At 39.9% G+C, this 25,379-nt stretch overlaps 1 protein-coding gene across 1 annotated transcript in view; it reads left to right on the top strand.

The window, feature by feature from the left end:
* FBXO42 (F-box protein 42) overlaps positions 1-25,379 on the top strand; it is a 97,753-nt gene that overhangs the window by 35,731 nt on the left and 36,643 nt on the right. The window contains exons 2-3 of the mRNA XM_032647024.1: positions 16,014-16,280; positions 19,352-19,468. Of these exons, the coding sequence (XP_032502915.1) occupies positions 16,031-16,280; positions 19,352-19,468 (367 nt within the window). The 5' untranslated portion in view covers positions 16,014-16,030. The remainder of the gene's footprint in view (positions 1-16,013; positions 16,281-19,351; positions 19,469-25,379) is intronic.

Raw genomic sequence — 25,379 nt, 5'->3', positions numbered from 1 at the left:
ACTGTGGCCTAATTCAGTTTATCTGAGGAATGCAAGCTTGTTTTAACATTAGAAAATCAATTAGTAGGGTGGTCCAGTGATGGTCCTATGGTTAATCAAGACTCTGCGTTCCCAATGCAGGAGGCCCGGGTTCCAATCCCTGATCAGGGAATTAGAATCCTGCATGCCTCAACTAATCCCACATGTTACAACTAAGGCCCGGTGTGCCGCAACTAAGATCCAACACAGCCAAATAAATATATATTTTTAAAAAATCAATTAATATAACTTATTTCAGCAATAGACTAACAGGAAACATGATATTTTAATAATTGAGCAAAAGCATTTGATAGACTTTTTGTTTTGTTTTGTTTTTGTTTTTTTGTGGTACGCGGGCCTCTCACTGTTGTGGCCTTTCCCGTTGCGGAGCACAGGCTTCGGACGCACAGGCTCAGCGGCCACGGCTCACGGGCTCAGCGGCCACGGCTCACGTGCCCAGCCGCTCCGTGGCATGTGGGATCTTCCCGGACCGGGGCACGAACCCGTGTCCCCTGCATCGGCAGGCGGACTCTCAACCACTGCGCCACCAGGGAAGCCCTTGATAGACTTTTAAAGCCCCTTTATGATTTTAAAATCAAGTCAAATTAAAATCACTTGTTGCATACACTGCAGGTGGGAGTGTAAATTGGAACAGTCACTTTGAAAGACAGTTTGACGTTATCTAGTAAAGATGTATAACCTACACCCAGCAATTTCACTCCTAAACATGTACTCTAGAGCGTTGTTTTTCAGCCTGTGGCTTGCAGCCCATTAGAATGAAGACAATTTAGTGGCATTTGACCAACCATTTTCTTAACTGGTAAATACAATAGAAAATATCAGTGTACTTTACTGTAAGGGTGTTATTTTGTGAAACTTATTCCTAGCTATGTATCTGTGTATGTGTGGGTAGACTGATTTACGAGGTAAAGTGTATTTTCTTATTGTGGTTGCTGTCAAAATTTGAAAGCCAGTATTCTAGAGAAGTTAGAAAATGCTCATTATTTCATAAGAGCAAAACATTGGAAAGAACTGATTTCATTCAACAAGGATAAATTATGACTGATTCATACAGCAAGGTTTTACACTGCAGTGAAAATGAACTGCAGCTACGTTTAACAACTTAGCAGTGTATTGGTTAGGAATATATATGTATTTTTTTGTTTAAAATTCTATTTTTTAAATTTTTAAAAAAATTATTTATTTATTTTTGGCTACATTGGGTCTTGGTTGCTGCGTGCGGGCTTTCTCTAGTTGTGGTGAGCGGGGGCTACTCATTGCGGTGGCTTCTCTTGTTGCAGAGCGTGGGCTCTAGGTGCGCGGGCTTCAGTAGTTGTGGCATGTGGGCTCAGTAGTTGTGGCGCACAGGCTTAGTTGCTCCACCGCATGTGGGATCTTCCCAGACTAGGGTTCGATCCCGTTTCCCCTGCATTGGCAGGAGGATTCTTAACCACTGCACCACCAGGAAAGTCCTATGCAGTTTTAAAAAATTGTGGTAAATTTACATAACATGAAGTTTACCATTTTAATCATTTTTAACTGTACAGTTAAGTGGCATTGAGTACATTCACATTATTGTGCAACCATCACCATTATTCATCCCAGAATGTTTTTATCTTCCCTGACTGAAACTCCATACACATTGAACAATTATTCCCTGTTCTCCCCACCCTCTAGCTCCCCTGGCAACCACCATTCTACTTTGCTGTATAACTTGAGTGCTCTAGGTACCTCACATAATTGGAATCATGTGGTACTTATCCGTTCATGTCTGGCTTGTTTCACTTAGCATAATGTCTTCAGGCTTCTCCTTGTAGCATGTGTCAGAATTTCCTTCCTGTTTAAGGCTAAATAATATTCTGTTACGTGTGTATACTACATTTTGTTTATCCGTTATCCACTGATAGACATTTGAGTTGTTTCTACCTTTTTGCTGTTGTGAACAGCGCTGCTATGAACATGGGTATACAGATACCTGTTTGAGTCCCTGCTTTCAGTTCTTTTGGGTATATACCCAGGAGTGAAGTTGCTGGATCATATGGTAATTCTGACTGATTTTTTGAGAAATTGTCATACTGTTTCCCACTGTGGCTGTACCTCTCTATGGTTTTGTCTGTATGATGTATCAATATTTGGCTGTTAAAAATTAATTTTAAAAAGGCAAAGCCTCCTTCTTTCCCTCCTCAGAGGTGCTGCTCCTAACTTTGATGTGTGTCTTTCTAGATCATTTTTCTATGCATATAGATATAGATATAGATACCTATGTGGATATACAATTTTGATTTGTTCCTTTGTTGTTGTCGTTGAACTGGCTGTGAAAGAGCTGTTCAGGTGCTCTCTTAAAAATAAAAATGCCTGGGATCCAACCCCCCAGAGATTTTCATTAGATTGGCTTGAATGGGCTTAGGAATCTGAATTTTAATAGTTCTCAGACGATTCTGATGGGCAGCCATTGATTTATTATTTAACATAAGTGGTATTATATTAATCATATTATTTTTCAGTTTTTGGAGATCTTTTCATGCCAATATATGCTGGCATACCCACATTTTAAAAAACTAGTGCTTTAAATTCTGTAGCTTAGATATAGCGTAATTTACATAGCCATTCTTCCATTAATGGACTTTTATTTTGCTCTTTGGCCGCACCGCGCAGCATGCAGAACTTCCCCGACCAGAGATCAAACCCGTGCCGCCTGCAGTGGAGGAGCTACATCTTAACCACTGGACCACCAGAGAAGTCCTATTAATGGACTTCTAGGTAGTTGCAAGTTTTTGTCATTACAGAGAAGATGCAGCAAACCTCCACTAGTGCACATGTATAGATGTTTGTGTTGGAAAGATGCCTGAAAATTAACTTGCTGAGTCAAACGGCAAGTCAATGCCACCAAATCCAATACATTACTGCAATTTTCCTTCTTATGAAGAAGGAAATGCTTATATAGTTGACCCTTGAGCAACAGGTGTGAACTGCAAGGGACCACTTATACAGGGATTTTCTTTTTCCAGTAGTAAATACTGCAGTAGTATACCATCTGGGGGTGAATATGGAGGAAACGCGTATAAGGAGGGCTGTTATTGGGTTGGCCAGAAACTGCGTTGGGCGTTTCCGTAAGATGGCTCTAGTAGCACTTAGTTGTTTCTAACTTGATTAAAAACAATTTTGTTAGATTGTATCGTGGCAGCTGTCATACCAGCATGCACTTAAAAAAAACCCCATCAAAAGTGGTGAATTTTTGTGTAGCCATTTTAATATTGAAGATGGAAGAAAAAAAGCAACATTTTCGGCATTTGTTATCTCAAGAAAGGTAAAAACGCAACTGAAACTCACAAAAAGATTTGTGCAGTGTATGGAGAAGGTGCTGTGACTGATGGAACGTGTCAAAAGTGGTTTGTGAAGTTTCATGCTGGAGATTTCTCGCTGGGCGATGCTCCACCGTTGGGTAGACCTGTTGAAGTTGATAGCAATCAAATCGAGACATTAATTGAGAACAGTCAACGTTATAGCACGCAGGAGATAGCCGACAGGCTCAAAATATCCAAATCAAGTGTTGAAAATCATTTGCACTAGCTTGGTTATGTTGATCGCTTTGATGTTTGGGTTCCGTATAAGTTAGGTGAAGAAAACCTTCTTGACCATATATCCGCATGCGATTCTCTACTTAAACGTGACGAAAACGTTCTGTTTTTAAAACAAATTGTGACAGGCGATGAAAAGTGGATACTGTACAATAATGTGGAACAGAAGAGATCATGGGGCAAGTGAAATGAACTTCCACCAAGCACACCAAAGGCTGGTCTTCATCCAAAGAAGGTGATGTTGGGACTTCCTTGGTGGCACAATGGTTAAGAATCCACCTGCCAATGCAGGGGACACAGGTTCAAGCCCTGGTCTGGGAAGATCCGTGCACCACAACTACTGAGCCTGCGCTCTAGAGCCCACAAGCCACAACTATTGAAGCCCACGCACCTAGAGCCCATGCTCCGCAACAGAGGGAGGCCCCCGCTTGCTGCAACTAGAGAAAGCCCGCATGCAGCAATGAAGACCCAATGCAGCCAAAAATAAATAAATTTATTTTAAAAAACCCAAAAAACAAAGAAGGTGATGATGTGTATATGGTGGGATTGGAAGGAAGTCCTCTATTATGAGCTGTTTCCTGAAAAATGATTAATTCCAACAAGTACTGCTCCCAGTTAGACCAACCAAAAGCAGCAGTTGTTGAAGAGCGTCTGGAATTAGTCAACAGAAAATGCATTTATCTTCCATCAGGATAATGCAAGACTGCATGTTTCTTTGATGACCAGGCAAAAACTATTACAGCTTGGCTGGGAAGTTCTGATTCATCCACCGTATTCACCAGACATTGTACCTTTAGATTTCCATTTATTTCAATCTTTACAAAATTCTCTTAATGGGAAAAATTTCAATTCCCTGGAAGACTGTAAAAGACACCTGGAACAGTTCTTTGCTCAAAAAGATAAAAAGTTTTGGGAAGATGGAATTATGAAGTTGCCTGAAAAATGGCAGAAGGTAGTGGAACAAAATGGTGACTACATTGTTCAGTAAAGTTCTTGGTGAAAATGAAAAATGTGTCTTTTATTTTTACTTAAAAACTGAAGGAACTTTTTGGCCAACCCAATAGTTACACGCAGATTTCAACTGAGTGGAGGAGGGTAGACGCCCCTAATTCCCGCCTTGTTCAAGGATCAGCTATACAAGAAGTTCTGTGCAATAGTAGAAATACTTGTATATGTTGATATACTTAAAAGAAACTTAAAATCAATTGCTGTTTTTTAATTATGGGGAAAATATTCATTTAATGATACAGAGCTGATTATGCAAAGTAAAATGAATTTGATTTTTAAAAAATTATTCCTCCTGGGAATTCCCTGGCGGTCCAGTGGTTAGGACGCTGCACTTCCACTGCAGGGGCCATGGGTTTGATCCCTGGTCAGGGAACTAAGATCCTTCAAGTTGCACGGTGTGGCCAAAAATAATAATAATAATAAAACTTAAAAAAACTTTCTTCCTTCCATTGAAATAGATCTGCAGTGGATGACTGAACTAGAAAGATGTTAGCCCTTCTTAAAACTGAAACCATGAAGTGATGATTGCTTTAACTATCCTTAACTCAGGGGAGACTTTTGTTTTCCTCTGGAAAAAGACTTTCCTCTGGATTTTGAAGAGTTTTCTAACTTAGATCATTTTGGAATGAGGTTTGGACTTGTTCCTTTTTTTCCTTTCTCTTTTTTCTTTTAATGTGTCGTAAAATAGCATCTTATGTTTTAAACTTTAGTTTCTATGGGAAGTTTTGAAACTATGGTTTGACTGTAGTATCCCTAATAACAGTAATAAAATTTGATATATTCCATTGCAGTTTAAAAGAAAAAAAGGTGCTACAGTTGTCTTGTTAAAAATACAGACCTTAAAAATTTAGTGGGGGAAACACTTGAGTAAAAAAACGTTATGAATTCACCAGCCAATGAAACAAAAGAGCAGCTAAGCTATTTTTAAAAGAAATCAGGTTACATTCATCTTTCATGCATTCTTGCCAGTAGCCATCATTGTCTCTCTTTTTCTAGCATTTGGAAAAGGTTTCCCAGCATGCTGGGAGTTTTAATTTAAATTAGCCTTTAAAAAATTTCAGACTGTATAACTTGTTTAAATTGTGGGATTTTTTTTCACAAAGTAAATAAGTAGTAAAATGAAATAGCCTGACATAGTAGTGAAATAGTAGTCCCCCCAAAATTGGTTCAGGTTCATATTGTCTTGAGGGTTTGTGCATGCGTGTGTTTATAAGGTTTCCTTTCTTGGAAGGAAAAGCCTTTATCAGAGATTATGATCTTCCAATCCAACTTGTTCAGGTTTTTAAATGTCCTTTTATGAAACTATGACGATATTAGATGGTAGGATTTGTGGGTGTGGGTAGGTAGTTTTTTTTTTTTTTTTTCCTGCCTTATTTGGGAAAATAAAAAGTTGTCGACCCTATGTCAGTTCAAAAAAACTTGCTGGTCTGTGAAATTCAGAGGTCTGGGAACCATTGTGATAGAACCTTTCCTCAAAAAGCTAAGAGAATCCTGATATGCAGTGGTTTTGCATACTCCTCCCTTGTTTTCAGAATGAGGGTACATAATGGCAGAAAAATCAGAACATCTTAAAAATAGTAATGACTTGGGACTTCCCTGGTGGCGCAGTGGTTAATACTCTGCGCTCCCCATGCAGGGGGCCCGGGTTCCATTCCTGGTCAGGGAACTAGATCCCACATGCATGCTACAACTAAGAGTTCACATGCCGCAACTGGGGAGCCCATGTGCTGCAAAGAAGGAGCCCGCGAGCTACAACTGAGAAGCCCATGTGCCGCAACTAAGACCCGGTGCAACCAAATAAATAAATAAATATTTTTTAAAAATAGTAATGATTTGCTTAAGTACTATACATTTTATTTATTTTTAATTTAAAAAAATTAGAAAATTTTTTTCGTTGCACCACGCAGCTTACAGGATCTTAGTTCCCTGACCAGGGATCAAACCCGTGCCCGCTGCAGTGGAAGCATGGAGTCTTAACCACTGGGCTGCCAGGGAAGTCCCTTGTGCCCCATTTTTACCCTCTAGTTTTATTTTCTTTAACCATCTGAAATCTGTGATTTTATTATTTTTCATTTAAATTTTTGATACGAAGTTTGTTTTTTTCAATCAGAATATCTAGAAATGAACATTTAGCTTTTGTTGACTCTAAAATGAATTCATAAAGCTTTGTTTGCTTATTCATTGAGCAGCCTTTTGCTGAGTGTGTATATGAATACAAGAAATAGAATTATTTTCTTTTGTGCCTTAAGGGGAGAGGAGGAGGCAGACAGACAACAGTATAGTAATTGCTAGTATGAAGACAGGTACTTAGTATTGTGGAAGCACAGAGGGAGAGGTAGGTGTGCTTTGAGCGTTTCTGCAGCCTGGTGCAGTCAATTTTGAGTTAACACAGTTTACTACTGTTACAGTATGGTTATTGGCCTCTTTTGCATTTTCTTACTTTCCTAAATAATTATTTTCAAGAGGAAAATAATTTCCAAGCCTAGAAAATTGCACCTTTTAATGCACCTTTTCTCTAACTCTCCTCTGATTTGTACTACACTTCAAATGAAAGCCTTTTGTTTAAAATCACTGTTACAGTTAAATTATTATTATTTTTTATAAATTTATTTGTTTATTTTTGGCTGCATTGGGTCTTCGTTGCTGTGCGCAGGCTTTCTCTAGTTGCGGCGAGCGGGGGCTAGTCTTCATTGTGGTGCGCAGGCTTCTCATTGAGGTGGCTTCCCTTGTTGCGGAGCATGGGCTCTAGGTGTGCGGGCTTCAGTGGTTGTGGCACGCGGGCTCAGTAGTTGTGGCTCTCAGACTCTAGAGCATAGGCTCAGTAGTTGTGGCACACAGGCTTAGTTGCTCCGCAGCATGTGGGATCTTCCCGGACCAGGGCTCGAACCCGTGTCCCCTGCATTGGCAGGCGGATTCTTAACCACTGCGCCACCAGGGAAGTCCTACAGTTAAATTACTACAATTAGAATTACGCTATACTTTGTATATTATTACTGTCTTCTCTTAAAATCTAAAAATTCAAGCTCTCATGAAATATAAATTTGAGTGTTAAAGTTTTGTTATACTTTTTTCATTTTGTACCACATGAAACATTTTGCTGAACCTAGAGTATATGGTTCTCCATATGGAATTTTCAGAACCTAGAACATCTTCATTGATGATTGAAACCAGTATATTTTTCTCAGCCGTTTATACTTAGTAAAATCCTTTGGCTGCTACATATGAATATGGGGAATGGCCCTGAGAACTGTACATTTCTGCTACTATTCTGTAACAGTCATAAAATGCTTTCATTTAACATCAGCCATTGCAAAGAATGACAAGAAAGTATACTGTTGGGTAGTTTGGGAAAATACTTTATTTTTCTGTTTCATTAAAGGGACTCTTACTTGGATAACACAGAGATGAGTTAACCATTTAAAAAGAACAAACCTCACTGCAGCTGATATCTGTTATTAAATTTGGAATGCTTTCTAGAAACAGCTCTCCGAATTTACTTGTCAAAATAGCTCACAGTTTGCTAATAGCAACAGTAGTTATGCCAAATTATTCTATTTCTAGACTTTTTTTATATCAAAACATTGACTGTCAGGAACTAAGGAGTTTCCAGATTATGAGCTTCTGTTAATGTAGACAAAATATTAAGTAGTTTGTACATGTGGTAAAATGCCCATTGAGTAAAAAAGTTTTTGCTCTTTTTAAAAAAAATTTTTTTTATCATTCTTTTTAAATTTATTTTATTTTTGGCTGTGTTGGGTCTTCGTCGCTGCGCGGGCTTTCTCTAGTTGCAGCGAGCAGGGGCTACTCTTTGTTGCAGTGCACGGGCTTCTCATTGCGGTGGCTTCTCTTGTTGTGGAGCATGGGCTCCAGGCACATGGGCTTCAGTAGTTGTGACACGTGGGCTCAGTAGTTATGTTGCATGGGCTTAGTTGCTCCGTGGCATGTGGGATCTTCCCAGATCAGGACTCGAACCCGTGACCCTGCGTTGGCAGGTGGATTCTTAACCACTGTGCCACCAGGGAAGCCCAGTTTTTTGCCCTTTTGGCCTAAAAGTAATTCTGTAAGTGGCAAAGAGTACAGGAGACAGTAACTTGAAAATCTTTCCTCTTTCCACCTTCCCCCATTTCATTCTCTGGGATGCTACCTATTCTTCAAAGCCAAAATGCTTGCTTCTGTATTACTTCCTTCTCATACTAGTTGGAAGGCATCTCTTCCTTTCCTGAACTGCTAGAGCTTCTTGATTGGTACCACAGTCTGTCCTGTGCTGGTATTCTTTGTCTTTGGCTCTTACTGGGTGAATCTCTTTGAGAGGAAACAGTGGCATATCTTCTTTTTATAACTCCCATGAGATCTAAGCACAGTATTTTCACATATAGCAAATGTTCCATTGGTGTTTATTGAGTGCATGAAGTAAGGTAGAAATTTATATTTTACCATTTTTTCACTTCTTGTAACTTTTTCATTTGACCTAGTACAATGATAATAATAATGGTGGTATATTAATATGAAGAAGACTTATTATCATCTTAGATTGGATCATATTGTGGTCTGTAAATCTTCATTCAACAGTATTTTCTGTTTTCAAGGCTAGTATTTAATACTTAGCTCACGGGACTTCCCTGGTGGTGCAGTGGATAAGACTCCACGCTTCTAATGCAGGAGTCCCGGGTTCGATCCCTGGTCAGGGAACTAGATCCCATGTGCATGCCATAACTAAGAGTTTGCATGCCACAACTAAGGAGCTCATGTGCTCGCGGGCCACAACTAAGGAGCCTGTGATCCGCAACTAAGGAGCCCACGTGCTGCAACTAAGGAGCCCACCTGCCACAACTAAGACCCAGCACAACCAAATAAATAAATAAATATTTTTAAAAAAATACTTAGCTCCCATTAGTGTGGCTGGGGTGGGTAACTTCATGAGTTCATAATGATGTCTGTGCAGGGTTGCTACTTTGCCCCTGAAGCTTGAGAGGCCCTCATGCTGATGGATGACTGTGGGTGCTTTCCATTCAATCCAGCTATGCATTCTTTAGTTAAGTCTCAGTGCTCTTTTTTACCATCATCATTAAGGTTTTCCCTTAATTGCATTTTTTAACCTTTTGAAATTGTGAAGAATAAGCTTGATTGTATTTTAAATGTTCGATTTCCTTTCAGGTAAGTGAAGTGTATTCTGATTTTCTTAAGAAAAGAAAATGTGTTTACTCCAAGAGGATTGTCAGATGTCTAGTTGTGTAGAAATCAAAGGTACAATTGGTCAAATATTGTACTAGGCAGTGATTGTTACATGGATAACAAAGTAGTTTCATTCCCATCTTGAATTTCTTTGAATCGATTTTAACCCTTCACAAGTTAATCTGTTTCCTCCAATAAGTTCAGAGGAGTTTGTTGCCATCTGCTGGCTTTACAGAATCTTTATGAAGTAGGCGGGGAACTTTCATTTATTAGGGATAGAGAGATTTTCCTGTTTTAACTGTGTGACTTAGCCTGGGTAACAGATCATTATTGCTAGAAGCAGTAGCCAGATCTCCCAGTCTCAAAGTCTTAACCTTAATTTAAACTCCAGAAGGGCAAAATATTTGGGTTTAAAATATTGGTTTGTATTTAGTTGGATATAGTGTAGTAGTTTTTCAAAAGAAAAGATACAGCTGGACCAAATAAATGGTTTCTCTTCAGTACCATCCCTTTTGACCCAGCAAAGGGTCATTGGGTACGGCTCAGGAGTCTGGCAGCAGACTCTCAGGCCAGTGTACACCTTTTGGCATGAAAAAATGAAAAACTGTTTCAAAGTGTCTCTATATCCTCTGGGAGTATGAGTGATGATTTCATTACCTAACCATGGACATGAAAATGAAGGGTTGTGCAAATTGGTGCAGGGCACGTAATTACAGAGGATTTGCATCTGAACCCATACCTGTGTTTTCTCATTGGCATCTGTGCTCAAAGCCAAGTCAGCAAACGTGCCCTCGGGGGCATGAGGTTTGCTGCTTTTATGGGCAGTGAAATGGTTGAACGATGAGAATTGCTTAAAACTTGGAATTACAAAAGTGTGAGTCCCTTTATTTAAGCTTGCTAATTGTACCTTGAGAAGGTTTGGAAAGAGAGTAAGAAGTTGTTTTATTGAGCCAAACAGATTTATTTTGCTTGGGAAAAAATAGTAATATAAATAACCTTTTGCAGCCTTCATTGATTCAGTTTGTTCAGAAGCAGACCCTCAGCTCACAATCTGTCAAGATGTGTAAGGGAGCAGTTGTATTTCACATGCTATATTTAATTCAAATGTGAAAGATGCAGCCGAACTCAAGGAATCTGTTTCTTTGGACTCTTTTCCTTGGTGAATTTCAGGGCTGAATGAAGGTTAAATATATGAGAAAGTCAATAAATAAAGGAATATGGTCAATGGGAGATGAAAAATGATAACTTGCACGGGAAAGAGTAAGAAGGATTGTGGGAAGTGATATTTTTTCCAGTAGAAAAAGGCACTTTTGTGGGAGAGGGGCCAGAAAAATTCTAATTATTTTTATTGTTTTCTGTACTCTTTTTTAAAAAAAGATTTTTAGAAATTTTATATTGGAGTATATTTGATTAACAATGTTGTGTTAGTTTCAGGTGTACAGCATAGTGATTCAGTAATATATATAAATGTGTCTATTCTTTTTCAAATTCTTTTCCCGTTTAGGTTATTACAGAATATTGAGCAGAGTTCCCTGACAGTAGGTCCTTGTTGGTTATCTGTTTTAAATATAGCCGTGTGTACATGTCAGTCCCAAACTCCCAATCTATCCCATCTCCCCCCCTCCCCCCCGTAACCATAAATTCATTCTCCTAAGTCTGTGAGTCTGTTTCTGTTTTGTAAATAAGTTCATTTGTATCATTATTTTTAAGATTGCACATGCAAGCGATATCATATGATATTTGTCTTTCTCTGTCTGACCTACTTCACTTAGTATGATAATCTCCAGGTCCATCCATGTTGCTGCAAATGGCATAATTTCATTCCTTTTAATGGCTGAGTAATATTCCATTGTATATGTGTACCACATCTTCTTTATCCATTCATCTGTTGATGGACATTTAGGTTGTTTCCATGTCTTGGCTATTGTAAACAGTGCTGCAGTGAACACTGGGGTGCATGTATCCTTTCGAACCATGTTTTTCTCTGGATATATGCCCAGGAGTGGGATTGCTGGATCATATGGTAGCTCTATTTTTAGTTTTTTAAGGAACCTCCATACTGTTCTCCATAGGCTGTACCAATTTACATTCCCACCAGCAGTGTAGGAGGGTTCACTTTTCTCCACACCCTCTTCAGCATTTATTATTTGTAGGTATGTTTGTTTGACTGTGCCGTGCAGCTTGCAGGAACTTAGTTCCCTGACCAGGGATTGAACCCGGGCCCTGGACAGTGAAAGCACAGAGTTCTAACCACTGGACCACCAGGGAATTCCCTATAGATTTTTTTCTTAATAATGGCCATTCTGACTGGTGTGAAGTGTTATCTCACTGTTTTGATTTGCATTTCTCTGATAATTAGAGATGTTGCGCATCTTTTCATGTGCCTCTTGGCCATCTGTATGTCTTCTTTGAAGAAATGTCTATTTAGGTCTTTTGCCCTTATTTTGATTGGGTTGTTTGTTTTTTTGCTATTGAGCCTCATGAGCTGTTTGTAAATTTTGGAGAGAGACTAATCTCTTGTCCGTTGTGTAGTTTGCAAATATTTTCTCCCATTCTGTGGGTTGTCTTTTCGTTTTGTTTATGGTTTTCTTTGCTGTGCAAAAGCTTTTGAGTTTAATTAGGTCCCATTTGTTTATTTTTGTTTTTATTTCCATTATTCTAGGAGATGGCCCAAAAGAGATATTGCTGCAGTTTATGTCAAAGAGTGTTCTGCCTGTGTTTTCCTCTAAGAGTTTTATAGTATCCCGTCTTATATTTAGGTCTTTAATCCATTTTGAGTTTATTTTTATGTATGGTGTTAAAGAATGTTCTAATTTCATATTTTTACATATAGCTGTCCAGTTTTCCCAGCACCATTTATTGAAGAGACTGTCTTTCCTCCCTTGTATAGTCTTGCCTCTTTTGTCGTTGATTAATTGACCATAGGTGTGTGGGTTTATTTCTGGGCTTTCTATCCTGTTCCATTGATCTGTATTTCTGTTTTTGTGCCAGCACCATACTGTTTTGATGACTGTAGCTTTGTGGTATAGTCTGAAGTCAGGGAGCCTGATTTCTCCAGCTCCATTTTTCTTTCTCAGGATTGCTTTGGTTATTCAGGGTCTTTTGTTTCTCCATACAAAATTTAAGATTTTTTGTTCTAGTTCTGTGAAAAATGCCATTGGTAATTTGATAGGGATTGCATTGAATCTGTAGATTGCCTTGGGTAGTATAGTCATTTTGATATGTAACTGTTCTCTTTAGGGTAGGAGTTAGGGCTAGAAATGGAAAGGCCTTCCTCTAGCAAGTTAAGCATGTGGAAAAACAGTTCACTGAAAATAGGGCAGATGTGGCTAAGGATTTTTTATTTAACACAGTTTATAGTGAACCTATCACAATACTTCTCTACTTTTGAGGAATGGAGGGAATTGCTGCTGCCCTCCCTCTGCCGCCACCACTCTCCCCCAGCAAGGGGGATTTAGGCTACTCCCCTACCTTTCTTTTTTGGCTGCGTTGGGTCTTCGTTGCTGCATGTGGGCTTTCTTTAGTTGTGGCGAGCGGAGGCTACTCTTCGTTGTGGTGCATGGGCTTCTCATTGCGATGGATTCTCTTATTGCAGAGCACGGGCTCTAGGCACACAGGCTTCAGTAGTTGCAGCACGCAGGCTCAGTAGTTGTGGCACGCAGGCCCTAGAGTGTGTGGGCTTCAGTAGTTATGGCACGTGGGCTCAGTAGTTGTGGCTCACAGGCTCTAGAGCGCAGACTTAGTAGTTGTGGCGCACGGGCTTAGTTGCTCCGTGGCATGTGGGATCTTCCCAGACCAGGGCTCGAACCTGTGTCCCCTGCATTGGCAGGCAGGTTCTTAACCACTGTGCCACCAGGGACGTCCCTCCCCTACTTCTAATTAGCCACCCGTTGTTCATCATCATCAAGATTCTAGCAGCCACTTTGCTAGGATACATTGCAGTATCATGAGCTAATTTTGTGGATAAATTATGTTGGGAGCAATTTCTTGAGTTTTGACTCATGTTTTTCTTAATGTGATCATTCTTCCAGTTTTTAAGATGCTGTACATAATTAGTATGTGAATTACAGGAGCGGTAGAGATGAGGTTGGAGGTTTAATTTCTTTGCTCTCCTCGCACCCCCGCCCCTCACCTTGTGGAACATTTCAGATCTTTCTCTAGGCCCCAAAGTATATTTCAGGGTCACTCTTCTCTTCCTGTTACTTCTTATCCTTCTCGTTAGTGCTGGAGGGAATGCTGGAAATTTGTAAGGTGGATGGCGTAGTGAATGATCAGGATAGGTGTGTATGGTCAAGGGAATAGATGTATTAACAAATTATAAAATGAACTCAGATGCCCCTTCAAGAAATGACTTGCTGCCCGTTTGTAAGGAGTGTAGCAAAAGAAAGCTGTTAGTCCTTTCAGGGTCTGCCACAGCATTGGAAACAAGGTCATGCTCCTCTCAGGGCAGGCAGTGGTGGTGAGCAGAGCAGTGATCTAAGAGCCTCACCTTCTTGCCCAGCACTGGAGTCCTCTGCTGGCCGTCCTTGCTCCCGAGCTCTCTGTTGGACAGGCTCTGTCAGATCTGCCTCATGGTCTGATGGCTCCTCCTGCTAAATCCTATTCTTTTCTTCTCATAAAAGTTCTCCCCATTAAACCTTTTTCATTCCTAATTTTATTTTAGCATCTGCTTCCTCTAGAATCTAACCTGTGACACACTTCTTACATAAATCACCCTATTTCCTGAACATTGTACTGTTTTTACCTCAGGATTTGCATGAAACATCACTGGTGTGGTATAAATGAATTACCTGCCTCTGTGTATGTTTTATTTATTTATTTATTTATTTATTTATTTATTTATGGCTGTGCTGGGTCTTTGTTGCTGTATGCAGCTTTCTCTAGATGCAGTGAGCAGGGGCTACTCTTCATTGTGGTGCGCAGGCTTCTCATTGCGGTGGCTTCTCTTGTTGCAGAGCATGGGCTCTAGACGCGGGCTCAGTAGTTGTGGCTCATAGGCTCTAGAGCGCAGGCTCAGTAGCTGTGGTGCACGGGCTTAGTTGCTCTGCGGCATGTGGGATCTTCCTGGACCAGGGCTCGAACCCATGTCCCCTGCATTGGCAGGCAGATTCCTAACCACTGCGCCACCAGGGAAGTCCCTCTGTGTGTGTTTTAACTTGTGCTCTTCCTAGAAAATTCAGGGAATACAGGTAGCACAAAGACATTTAAAAATACCCATAATATTTTTTTAAAAATTAATTAACCTCCACTAGAGGTAACTGTTAATAGTGGCTTATTTTGGTAAACTTTAGAGAAGTGTGTTAAGTATTGACCTGGGTGAATTTTTCACAAACTGAACACATCTGTGTAACCATCACCAATCAGGAAGGTTTACCACTACCCCAGGAGCCTCCCAGTTGTTACCTTTGGTAACCGCTATCCTCACTTGCAACAACATAAATTAATTTTGCCTAGTTTTGAACTTGATATAAGCATGGTTATGTAGTATGTACTGTTTTGTCTTCTTTGCTCAGTATTCTGTTTAAGAGAGTCACCCATGTGTGTATCTGTGGTTCCTTGCTGTATAGTATTCTGTTGTGTGAATGTACCACAATCTACCTGTTCTGTTGGTGGTGGGCATTTGTATTATTTCCAGTTTTTCACTCCTTGGATCTGTTATGTTTTCTAATATAAATATTGCCTTGTGTTTGGTATTATAGCTAGTTAAGCCTGTTATTGAAATATTTATTGTCCTCTTAAGTGAATTACCTTGTATAAAAGCTAAAAAAACCTGTCATTTCTTATTCCCATATCCTCAGAATGTTCTTTTTACTCTTTTAGGACCCACAGTTAGTTTTTTCTTCTAAGTTTGAGGTCTTGAATCATATTACTGGCCAAGGGAAGCTAGTTGCTGTTCCCTTTGCTGTCTGCCAGTCAGATCCTTGAGTTAGAGGAGTTGTTGAGAACAAGTTTTTTGGTTTTATGGTTATACCAGAACTCGGCTGTCACTCTGGTTTTCAGTGGAGAGAAAAAAATACCATCAGAAGCCTTTAGGGATTTATTAGATATTTGGGATGGCCTTGGTATTTGAGCTGTACTTGATAAATTAAGGTGGCTCACAACTGGTGTGGGAAAGTGCTAAAGGACAGATTTCAGATTGAGCATCTAAAAGAAATCATGAACAGCTTGGATGCCTTGCCTGAGTTATTTCAGAACTTCAGGCAGTGTATACTGATGTTTGTTTCTTTCCCGCTGTAGCTGTCAAGTGGAATGTCATGGCCAGCTCCTCGGACAGTGAAGATGATAGCTTCATGGCTGTGGACCAAGAAGAGACTGTGCTGGAAGGGACAATGGAGCAAGATGAGGAGCCCCGCCCAATATTGGAGGTTGAGGAGACTAGACATAATAGGTCCATGTCTGAGCTGCCGGAAGAGGTTTTGGAGTATATCCTGTCCTTTCTCTCACCATACCAGGAACACAAAACTGCAGCCCTTGTCTGCAAACAGTGGTACCGACTTATTAAAGGTACTGTGGAAAGTGGAAAGTTTTATTTATTTACTTAAAATTTGTTTGAATGATTTATTTTTACCTCCCAATTTCATTTTCTCTTTTCTCCCTTAAATTTATTGTGGTTCTAAAATTTAGTGTTAGACGATTAGCATTGTACATTTTTCTTTTCTCTTTATCCTGCCTAATTTTATGAACAGCTTGAATACTATAGTATTTAATCCAATTTCCAGGTTTAAAATGAGGATTCTTTTTCTGCATATTCTTGGAGTTGATCTGGTATGTTGTATTGTTCTTGAACAGGTAGAGATGGGATGGATATCGATTGACAGTAATAGTTAACCTTCATATAACTCTTATTATTGTCAGGACTATTATAACTGTTTTACAATCCTCATAGCGAACTATGAATAGCTTAAAGTAGCTAACTGTGGCAGATGTGGGATTATGAAAGCATTTACTGCTTGATTTTATCTCTAAACACAACAGGCCCTATGTATGTCTTTTACTTTTTAAATGAGTTTCTCTTTTTTTTTCCCCCTCCATTTTCTAATCAAGATTTCAACTTTGGCTAAATGTTGAGGTTACTAGTTGTACTGTAGTTTTAATTAATAGCAGTTATTTGGTTTCATTCCATTTTAGGTGGAAAGGGCCCATTTTTTGAATGAAGATGACCGAGCCAGTTGAATAATCTTTGATCAAAGCAAGGGTCGTATCAATTTTTTCTTTCCTGTTGGGAACAAGGCAGCCAGAGATATGAGAGAGAAAAACCTCTAGATCAGAATCAGTCTTAAAATCTTTTCCTCAAATCAGAGTGATGCTCTGAGGATTAGGGTCCCTGTCATTTGTCCAAAGTCCAACCTAGAGAGCTAATAAGGACCAGCTGTGTTGAAACTGCTTGCTGGGCCCTGTGCTCATCCGCTCACGACTGGTAATACTGGTATGCACAGCCTGCTTCTGTTTGCAGAGTTAATGGACTCTGCAGGAGAGATTGGCTCCTTACACTGTGGAAATAGATGGTTTTACCTCTAAAATAGAGGTGGAGAATCACAGACAAGGGGTGGTGATCTAATCAAATATATGAATTTATTCTTAGGTTTTATTTGGCATTCTTATCATTTTGATCTTTCTTTAAGAGAGAAGAGCCTTAACCTAATACTCGCATTCTTAGATCTTCTGGGGGAAGTCACTGCCAAGACAGCTTTTTTTCCCCTCAATCATTATGTGTCTGTCTTTTATTCATTACTGCCTTACCTCATTTCAACATTTGCGAATCTGTATTACTTCACCAGTGCGTAGTTGGCAGTATGGTCACACATTAAAAACGGGCATGTCTTTTTTTAAACATCTTTATTGGGGTATAATTGCTTTACAATGGAGTGTTAGTTTCTGCTTTATAAGAAAGTGAATCAGCTATACATATACATATATCCCCATATCTCCTCCATCTTGTGTCTCCCTCCCACCCTCCCTATCCCACCCCTCTAGTTGGTCACAAAGCACTGAGCTGATCTCCATTTGCTATGGAGAATATAATGTAAAATAGCTATCTATTTTACATTTGGTAGTGTATATATGTCCATGCCACTCTCTCACTTCATCCCAGGTTACCCTTCCCACTCCCCGTGTCCTCAAGTCCATTCTGTACATATGTATCTTTATTCCTCTCCTGCCCCCAGCTTCTTCAGAACCAAAAAATGGCCATGTCTTTTTAATATTCCATTTCTTAACTGTGAGTTCAACCAAGGGATAATGATCATCATTAGAAAATATGTTCTGTGATCCTGTTTAAGGATCCACTAAGGTGGCATAAATTCAAGAATGATACACTCTTTCAAAATATAAATAATTGGGGCTTCCCTGGTGGCGCAGTGGTTAAGAATCTGCCTGCCAATGCAGGGGACACGGGTTCGAACCCTGGTCTGGGAAGATCCCACATAGCGCAGAGCAACTAAGTCCATGTACCACAACTACTGAGCCTGCGCTCTAGAGCCCACGAGCCACAACTACTGAGCCCACGTGCCACAATTACTGAAGCCCACGCGCCTAGAGCCCTTGCACCGCAACGAAGAGTAGCCCCTGCTCACCACAACTAGAGAAAGCCCACATGCAACAATGAAGACCTAACACAGCCAAAAATAAATAAATAAATTTATTTTAAAATTTATATATATATATACATATATATAATTGGTTGTACTCTTCATTCAAAATGTTTCTCTTTGAAATAAGAAAGTAATTTCATGTGTTGGGAATGCAGATTGTTCCAGAAGTATAAAGCTCTCACTTTTTAAAAAATAGACTTTACTTTTTTAGAGTGGTTTTAAGTTCACAGCAAAACTGAGCAGGTTTGTAGGTTTCCCATATACCCCTGTCCCCAGACATGCACAGCCTCCCCTACTTTCAACATCCCTCACCAGAGGGGTACATTTCTTAAAATTGATGATCATACATTGATACATCTTTGTCACTCAAAGTCTGTAGTTTACATAGGGTGTACATTCTGTGAGTTTGGACATATATATAATGACATGTATCCAGCATTATAGTAAAAACTCTGATTTTTTTTTTTTTTAAAAAAACAGCTTTCCTTTGTTATAAATTCATCATTTCATAATCCACTGTACGCTTATTATTACTCCTTGTTTAAGATGGAGAATACTTGGTTGCCATGGTCTAACCATAGATATTTACTGAACAGCTGTTATATTCCGGAGACTGTTCTACCACGCTTTTTCTCATAAAACTAAATTATCTCCCAGCCCCTTTGCTTTGGAGTAAGTAGCACCAATTATTTTGATGTGTTGCCTCATGATATGATGTAAAGGGGAGCAGATTTTAAGTGTGAGCTGATTTTGTAACCTTGAGGGAGTCACTTAACCTTGGTAAAATGAAAGGATTAGATCTTCCAGTTTTGAAATTCTGTGATTCTGTTTTCTGTCTTTGAATGAAAAAATCAAAGAAATTTGGAGTTCCTCAAAGAAACTTATGTCTTATAAAAGTGATAAGACAATTAATAGATGCAGTTTTAATAATTTGATTTACAAGTGAAGAGTCCAGGCTGAAGCTTTTGTTATTTTTGTCTTTAGGTGTAGCCCACCAGTGTTATCATGGTTTCATAAAGGCTGTCCAGGAAGGAAACATTCAGTGGGAGAGTCGGACTTACCCTTATCCTGGAACCCCAATCACTCAGCGGTTCTCACACAGTAAGTATTTACTGTGAAAGCAGATCCCATCCTGCCTGTGGTCGTGTTTCCAAAAGCTACTTTGGAGGCTTGTATTTTGTCTGACTTCTTAATGAAGAAAATGTTAAATAAGGGTTTATATTAATTTTACAATCAGAATTAGGGAAGAGCATGAGCCTAAATATATTGTAGGCACTGTGATATAATTTTGTATTCTGCTTTTTCATTGGATTTTTGTACTGTCTCTACTGCAAAGAGGTCGAGGTGTTATGCTTAGGTTTTTAAACATTTGACATCATGTAAGAGGCAAACAAAGGAAAGGCATACATGAGGGTTTTTCTGGGATCCTGCTTAGGGAGTAGCCAGAGCTTAGCACTAATTTTTGCAATAACTCTTTATCTTAACGTAGTGTATGTTCAGCAAACACTGAATTTGACTAGGGTCACACAAAAATTTTGAACATGAAGGATATTGTTTATAAAATACAAATTTAAGTAGTAAAATTATAAATAAAATGTTTTGGCAAATAGACAATTTAGAGTTTTTGACTTCTAGAATTTTTTTTTTTAGGATTTTTTTAAAAAATTAATTTATTTTATTTATTTATTTTTGGCTGCGTTGGGTCTTCGTTGTGGTGCGCGGGCTTCTCTTGTTGCGGAGCACAGCCTCTAGGCACACAGGCTTCAGTAGTTGTGGTACGTCGGCTCAGCAGTTGTGGCTCAAGGGCTCTAGAGTGCAGGCTTAGTAGTCGTGGTGCATGGGCTTAGTTGCTCTGCAGCATGTGGGATCTTCCCGAGCCAGGGCTTGAACCCGTGTCCCCAGCATTGGCAAGCGGATTCTTAACCACTGCGCCACCAGGGAAGCCCCAACTTTTTCTAGAATTAACTCTCCATTTTAATTGATTTTTGTAGATGCCATTTTGTTCTTTTTTTTTTTTTTTTCCGGCTGCACCCCACGCCTTGCAGGATCTTAGCTCCCCCACCAGGGGTTCAACCCAGGCCCTGGCAATGAGAGCACCGAGTCCTAACCACAGGGCCACCAGGGAATTCCCGATACCATTTTATTCTATTAGTGATTTATATCCCTCCATCAAAGTGAGACTGAGATGTGATCTATCTTAGGCCACAAAAGCTGTATTTATTAATGATTTTACATAAAGAAAGTTCATTGACAGGAGAAGAAAGCCGCTTAGAAAGTTCTCAGAATTGCTGCTTTAGTTATATTACTTCTGTATTCAGAAACCTTCAGGACTTCCCTGGTGGCGCAGTGGTTAAGAATCCGCCTGCCAATGCAGGGGACATGAGTTTGATCCCTGGTCCGGGAAGATCCCACATGCTGCGGAGCAACTAAGCCTGTGCGCCACAGGTACTGAGACTGTGTTCTAGAGCCTGCGAGCCACAGCTGCTGAGCCCGTGTGCCACAACTACTGAAGCCCGCACGCCCACAGCCCAAGCTCTGCAACAGGAGGAGCCACTGCAATGAGAAGCCCACGCACTGTAACGAAGAGTAGCCCCCGCTCGCCACAACTAGAGAAAGGCCACGTGCAGCAACGAGGACCCAACGCAGCCAAAAATAAATTAATTTTAAAAAAAGAAAAACAGAAAGCTTCAGTGTCTATCCAGTGCCTACAAGATAAAAACTTAGTCTTATATTTAAAACCCTCTTTAAGTTGACTTATTTCTAAATTACCACTTCATCTCCCAACTTTTCCCAAGAGCTCTTCTCTTTCAAGTTGTCACTTTGCTGTACTTGATTCTTCCTCTCTAGAGTATTCCCATCCACTTAGCTGAAGCCTGCTTCTCCTTGAAAACTCAGTTGAAGTTCTAGCTCCTTTGGGAAACCTTTTCTCAACTCTCTAGCCCACAGAAAAATTTTTCCTGTTCTGAGCTTATGTCTGGAATACTAATTTGGCACTTAACTCACATTGTCTTTCATTGTTAACTTGTATGTTTGTGTCTTTTTTTTTTTTTAAGCCATATTTTGAACTCTTGAGGGGAAGGAGAGTTATTGGTTATCCATGTTGCGTAAAAATTACCTGCAGACTTAGCAGCTTAAAATAACATTATCTCACAGTGTTCCTGAGGGTCAAGAATTTGGTAGTGGCTTAGCTGGGAGGTTGTGGCTCAGGGTCTCTCGTGAGGTTGCCATCAGTCTGTCAGCTGGGGCTACAGTCACCTGAGGGCCTGACTGGGGCCCGGTGAATCTGCTTCCAAGCTCACTCAGTAACTGTTGATAGGAGACTCAGTCCCTTACTACATGGACCTATCCATAGAGCTGCTCACAACTTGCCAGCTGACTTTCCACAAAATGAGTGATCTGAGAAACAGAGACAGACACTAAGACAGCAGCCAGGGTATCTTTTACACCCTAAGCTCTGAAGTGAATACTATCTTTTCTGTTCTATCCTATAAATCACACAGAGATTGACCAAGGGTGTAATACCAGGAAGTGAGGATCCTTGGAGGCCTCTTGGTGGTTGACTGCCGCAGACCATATGCTGTACTCTCATATCCAGAGGAGAGTTCTGTAAATAACGATAACTCATCGTTGTCTTTGAATTGTATCTAAATAGATCAAAGGAATGGGTCAAACTATTTGCTGTGTTTTCAGTTCTCTCAGGGAGCTATTTTTGTGCTGTTGTAAATCCCCTGTAGCAGTAGAGCTCGAAGTGTGATTCCTGGACTTTGGGGGAGGAAGGCATCAATGAGACTCTCTGGGGGATCTGTGAAGTCAGAACTGGCTTCATTTGTTTTAATCTGTGAGTGTGTGGTAGTGAAGAGCACAGTGACACTAGAGTAGTTGAGTTCCCTTACCCTGAGTCATGCACAGGCTGCAGCAGTTTTCCCCAGCATTGCTTTGGCACCATTAGTGCACATGTCAACACAGTGAAAAAAAACAATAAATTACTACTTCTACAACTACTACTACTACTAGTACTTATTATTATTATAAAAGTAGTTTTGAAAGAGTCTCAAATGTTTTCAGGAGTCCACAGACCACCCTTTGATCATGACTGCCATAAACTATACATGAGTCCTTGCTGAGAACATTTAATGAAATTACAGGAGGATCCATATTAGGTCCAGTATTTATTGTTGAGGGAGGGGTAACTTCAGTTACCTACAGATGATTGGAATGAGAAGCAAAGACGAGGTTTCTAAAGACAGGACTTTTTTTAGGATGGTGTTTGGAAACAAATAGTTTTAGAACCCTAAGAGGGAAATCAAATGAATCAGGGTAAAATTGAAACTAGAATAGGAAATAGGGGTGAATAATTATCATAGCAACAGTTTGGCTTTCTGATAAGAGAGGGGAAAAAATATTTTTCAGTTAACTAGCTTTCGAAAAAGAGTATTACCACAAAATAGAGGCAGTTTTTTGAAGGGGAAATAGAAAGGAATAGTACCATGAGTAAGCTCACAGAAGCTCAGGGGTTGGGGGGTTTTGATACTTGTTTTTGCTTAAATTTTTTTTTCATTTCCTTACTTGGTATTTTCATTTCCTTACTTGATATCCAAGAAAAGGTTTCTCATTGTCTTCCGTTGTCTCTTTCGGTCTGTCTCTTTTATTGTTTTCTTCCATCAGTCTCCCCATGCTATCTAGCTGGCAAACTGAAGAGGGTTATTACAGGGAATGGGCAGTTTTCAGAATAGGTTGAAAACAAGGCATTCCTTTAATTTTTTTCCTTAGCTCCTTCAACTCCCATCTCTGTATTTCTCCCTTTAGCTCTATTTTATTCCTTATGCCTAACTCACATGGAGCTTGAGATCCACATTTCCAGTTCTTTGCTCATACTGCCACAGAGATTCACAGATGTTTCATATTTAGTGAGCCAAAAGTAGAATTCAGTAGTTTCCCCCCAATTTTCTCCTCTCTTTAATTTAGTTAATGGCATTATCATTCTCTCAATTATACAAGCTTGAAATCTTGGATTAATCCTCACTTCTTCTCCCTCCCTCAACAACAAAAGTCAAATCTTGTTGATTCTGTTCTGTCTCTGCAATCTCTCTCATATCTTTCCTTTTACCACGCCCCCCATTACTCACACTTAATCATTCCATCTTTCCTCTTTTCTTTCTTTCTTTTTTTTTTTTTGGCCGTGGCATGCGGGATCTTAGTTCCCCAACCAAGGATCGAACCCGCACCCCCTGCAGTGGAAGCGTGGAGTTTTAACCACTGGACCACCAGGGGAGTCCCCCTAAGTCTTTTCTATACAATCTTCTTGCCTTTCTTCTCTCTTCATCTGAACCTGGTGTAGACACTTGGCAGCCATCTCCAAAACTGGAGACAGTGCCACCTCCTAGGGCATCTGGAAATGTGTAAGGCCATTGTTTATTGTCTTGACTGGAAAGTACTACAAGCAGTTAGTAGGCAAGGACCTACTTGGGTTGCTAAATGTCGTGCAGTGAATGGGATGATCCTGCACACAAAGAATTGACTTGCTCAAAATGACAGGAGCTCCTGTCGGGAAAAACTGCAAATCTGAACCATAAAACCAGCCTTTTCACTCCTCTGCCAAAAAGCCTGAGCCTTTTTGCACTGCATGTAGAAGTTTCCATCCCACCTGGCATTCACCAAGCCTGCCTTTTCAGCCTGACTCACTGCTGCATCCTTACACAGCCAGGCTCTGCCCACACGAGATTCCTTGTTTGTCTTCAACTTCCCTACCTCATGGCTTTGTTTGGATGCCCTGATTTCATTTTCCCTTCCCCTCCCATTCCTCTTTCGCCCCTAGACTTGTTCGCCCCATGTTAATTGATTGAAAATGTCCTGACCTCTAAAACCCATCTTGGAGACAAAGCCAAAAGCCACCGTCTTTCACACTACTCTCAAATTCCCCACCATGGAGATTAAGCTCTTCTCTTTTTCTGCTTATACTCATTTAATACACTCTTCATACCTTCTTCTTAATGTTTTACCATCTGTCTTTTACCATAATTATCTGTGTAAGAGAGGCTACATGCAAAGGAAGAACTTTAGACTTGGGAAGCAAATTCCTTGGCTCCTCTAACCCACAATTTCCTCATCTGTAAAATGCGTATGATAAATTCTGTTTGTGCCACAGGGTTGCTAGGAAATTTAATTGAGGAAACACTTGTAAAAATATATTTTAACCTGCAAAATTGTAGGACGATGATGATGTCTCCTCCACAAGATTGTTGTCTACTTGAGGACAGTCAGGCTCCATGTCTTAGACATCTGTGCACCTTTCATAACACCAGGTTCATAGTTGACATCTATTCTGTGGAATTGTGTAACAATGATATGAGCGATAGAGCTTCTTTCTTAGGTAAAAGTCTGGGACAAAAAAACGCAGGGAAAGTAAAATGAAGCCAGTTCTCCTGGTTATTTGATGAGTGTGTTCATGGCCAATCATGCAATCCTTGATTAAGGTAGAATGTCCCTTTCAGATTGACATAGGAGTCTGTTGAATCCCCAGCATTATGTTTTGAAAAACCTTTTAGTGTTTAGGCTCCAAATATGGTCAGGTCATTCCATACACTTGCTAATCTTGCTCCTGCAATAGCCAGCAGGCCCAGACTGGATAACCAACCTTTCTTATTCCATAGTTACTTAATTACAGGCCTTCAAGTATGTCCTGGCTTGTAGATGTGAGACACATGACAGCATAGTCTCTAAGCATGGGATAAATGCCTCAGGACCTTTCCCTGGAGACAATGAGGGAACAAGAGAATTTAACCTCTGAAAGTGCAAAAATTAGAGTTCAGTGAACATTAATCTAGTGACTACCAGGCACCATGGAAAATACGAAACAACTGGAAGACCTTGAACTTCAGAGGATTATAATATAGTAGGAAAAGTATTCGGAACACTGAGGAACTCTTTGCTTGTCGTGAGTGTAATTGTGCATATTTGGCTTGTCTTCGAGTAGGGATTATTAGATTTTAACTTGAGGTATGTGACTTGCAAT

The sequence above is a fragment of the Phocoena sinus genome, chromosome 1, assembly GCF_008692025.1.
Source record: "Phocoena sinus isolate mPhoSin1 chromosome 1, mPhoSin1.pri, whole genome shotgun sequence".
NCBI classification, from domain to species: domain Eukaryota; kingdom Metazoa; phylum Chordata; class Mammalia; order Artiodactyla; family Phocoenidae; genus Phocoena; species Phocoena sinus.
Note: the sequence above shows the minus strand (reverse complement) of the source record. Positions and strands in the feature narration are given on the sequence as shown.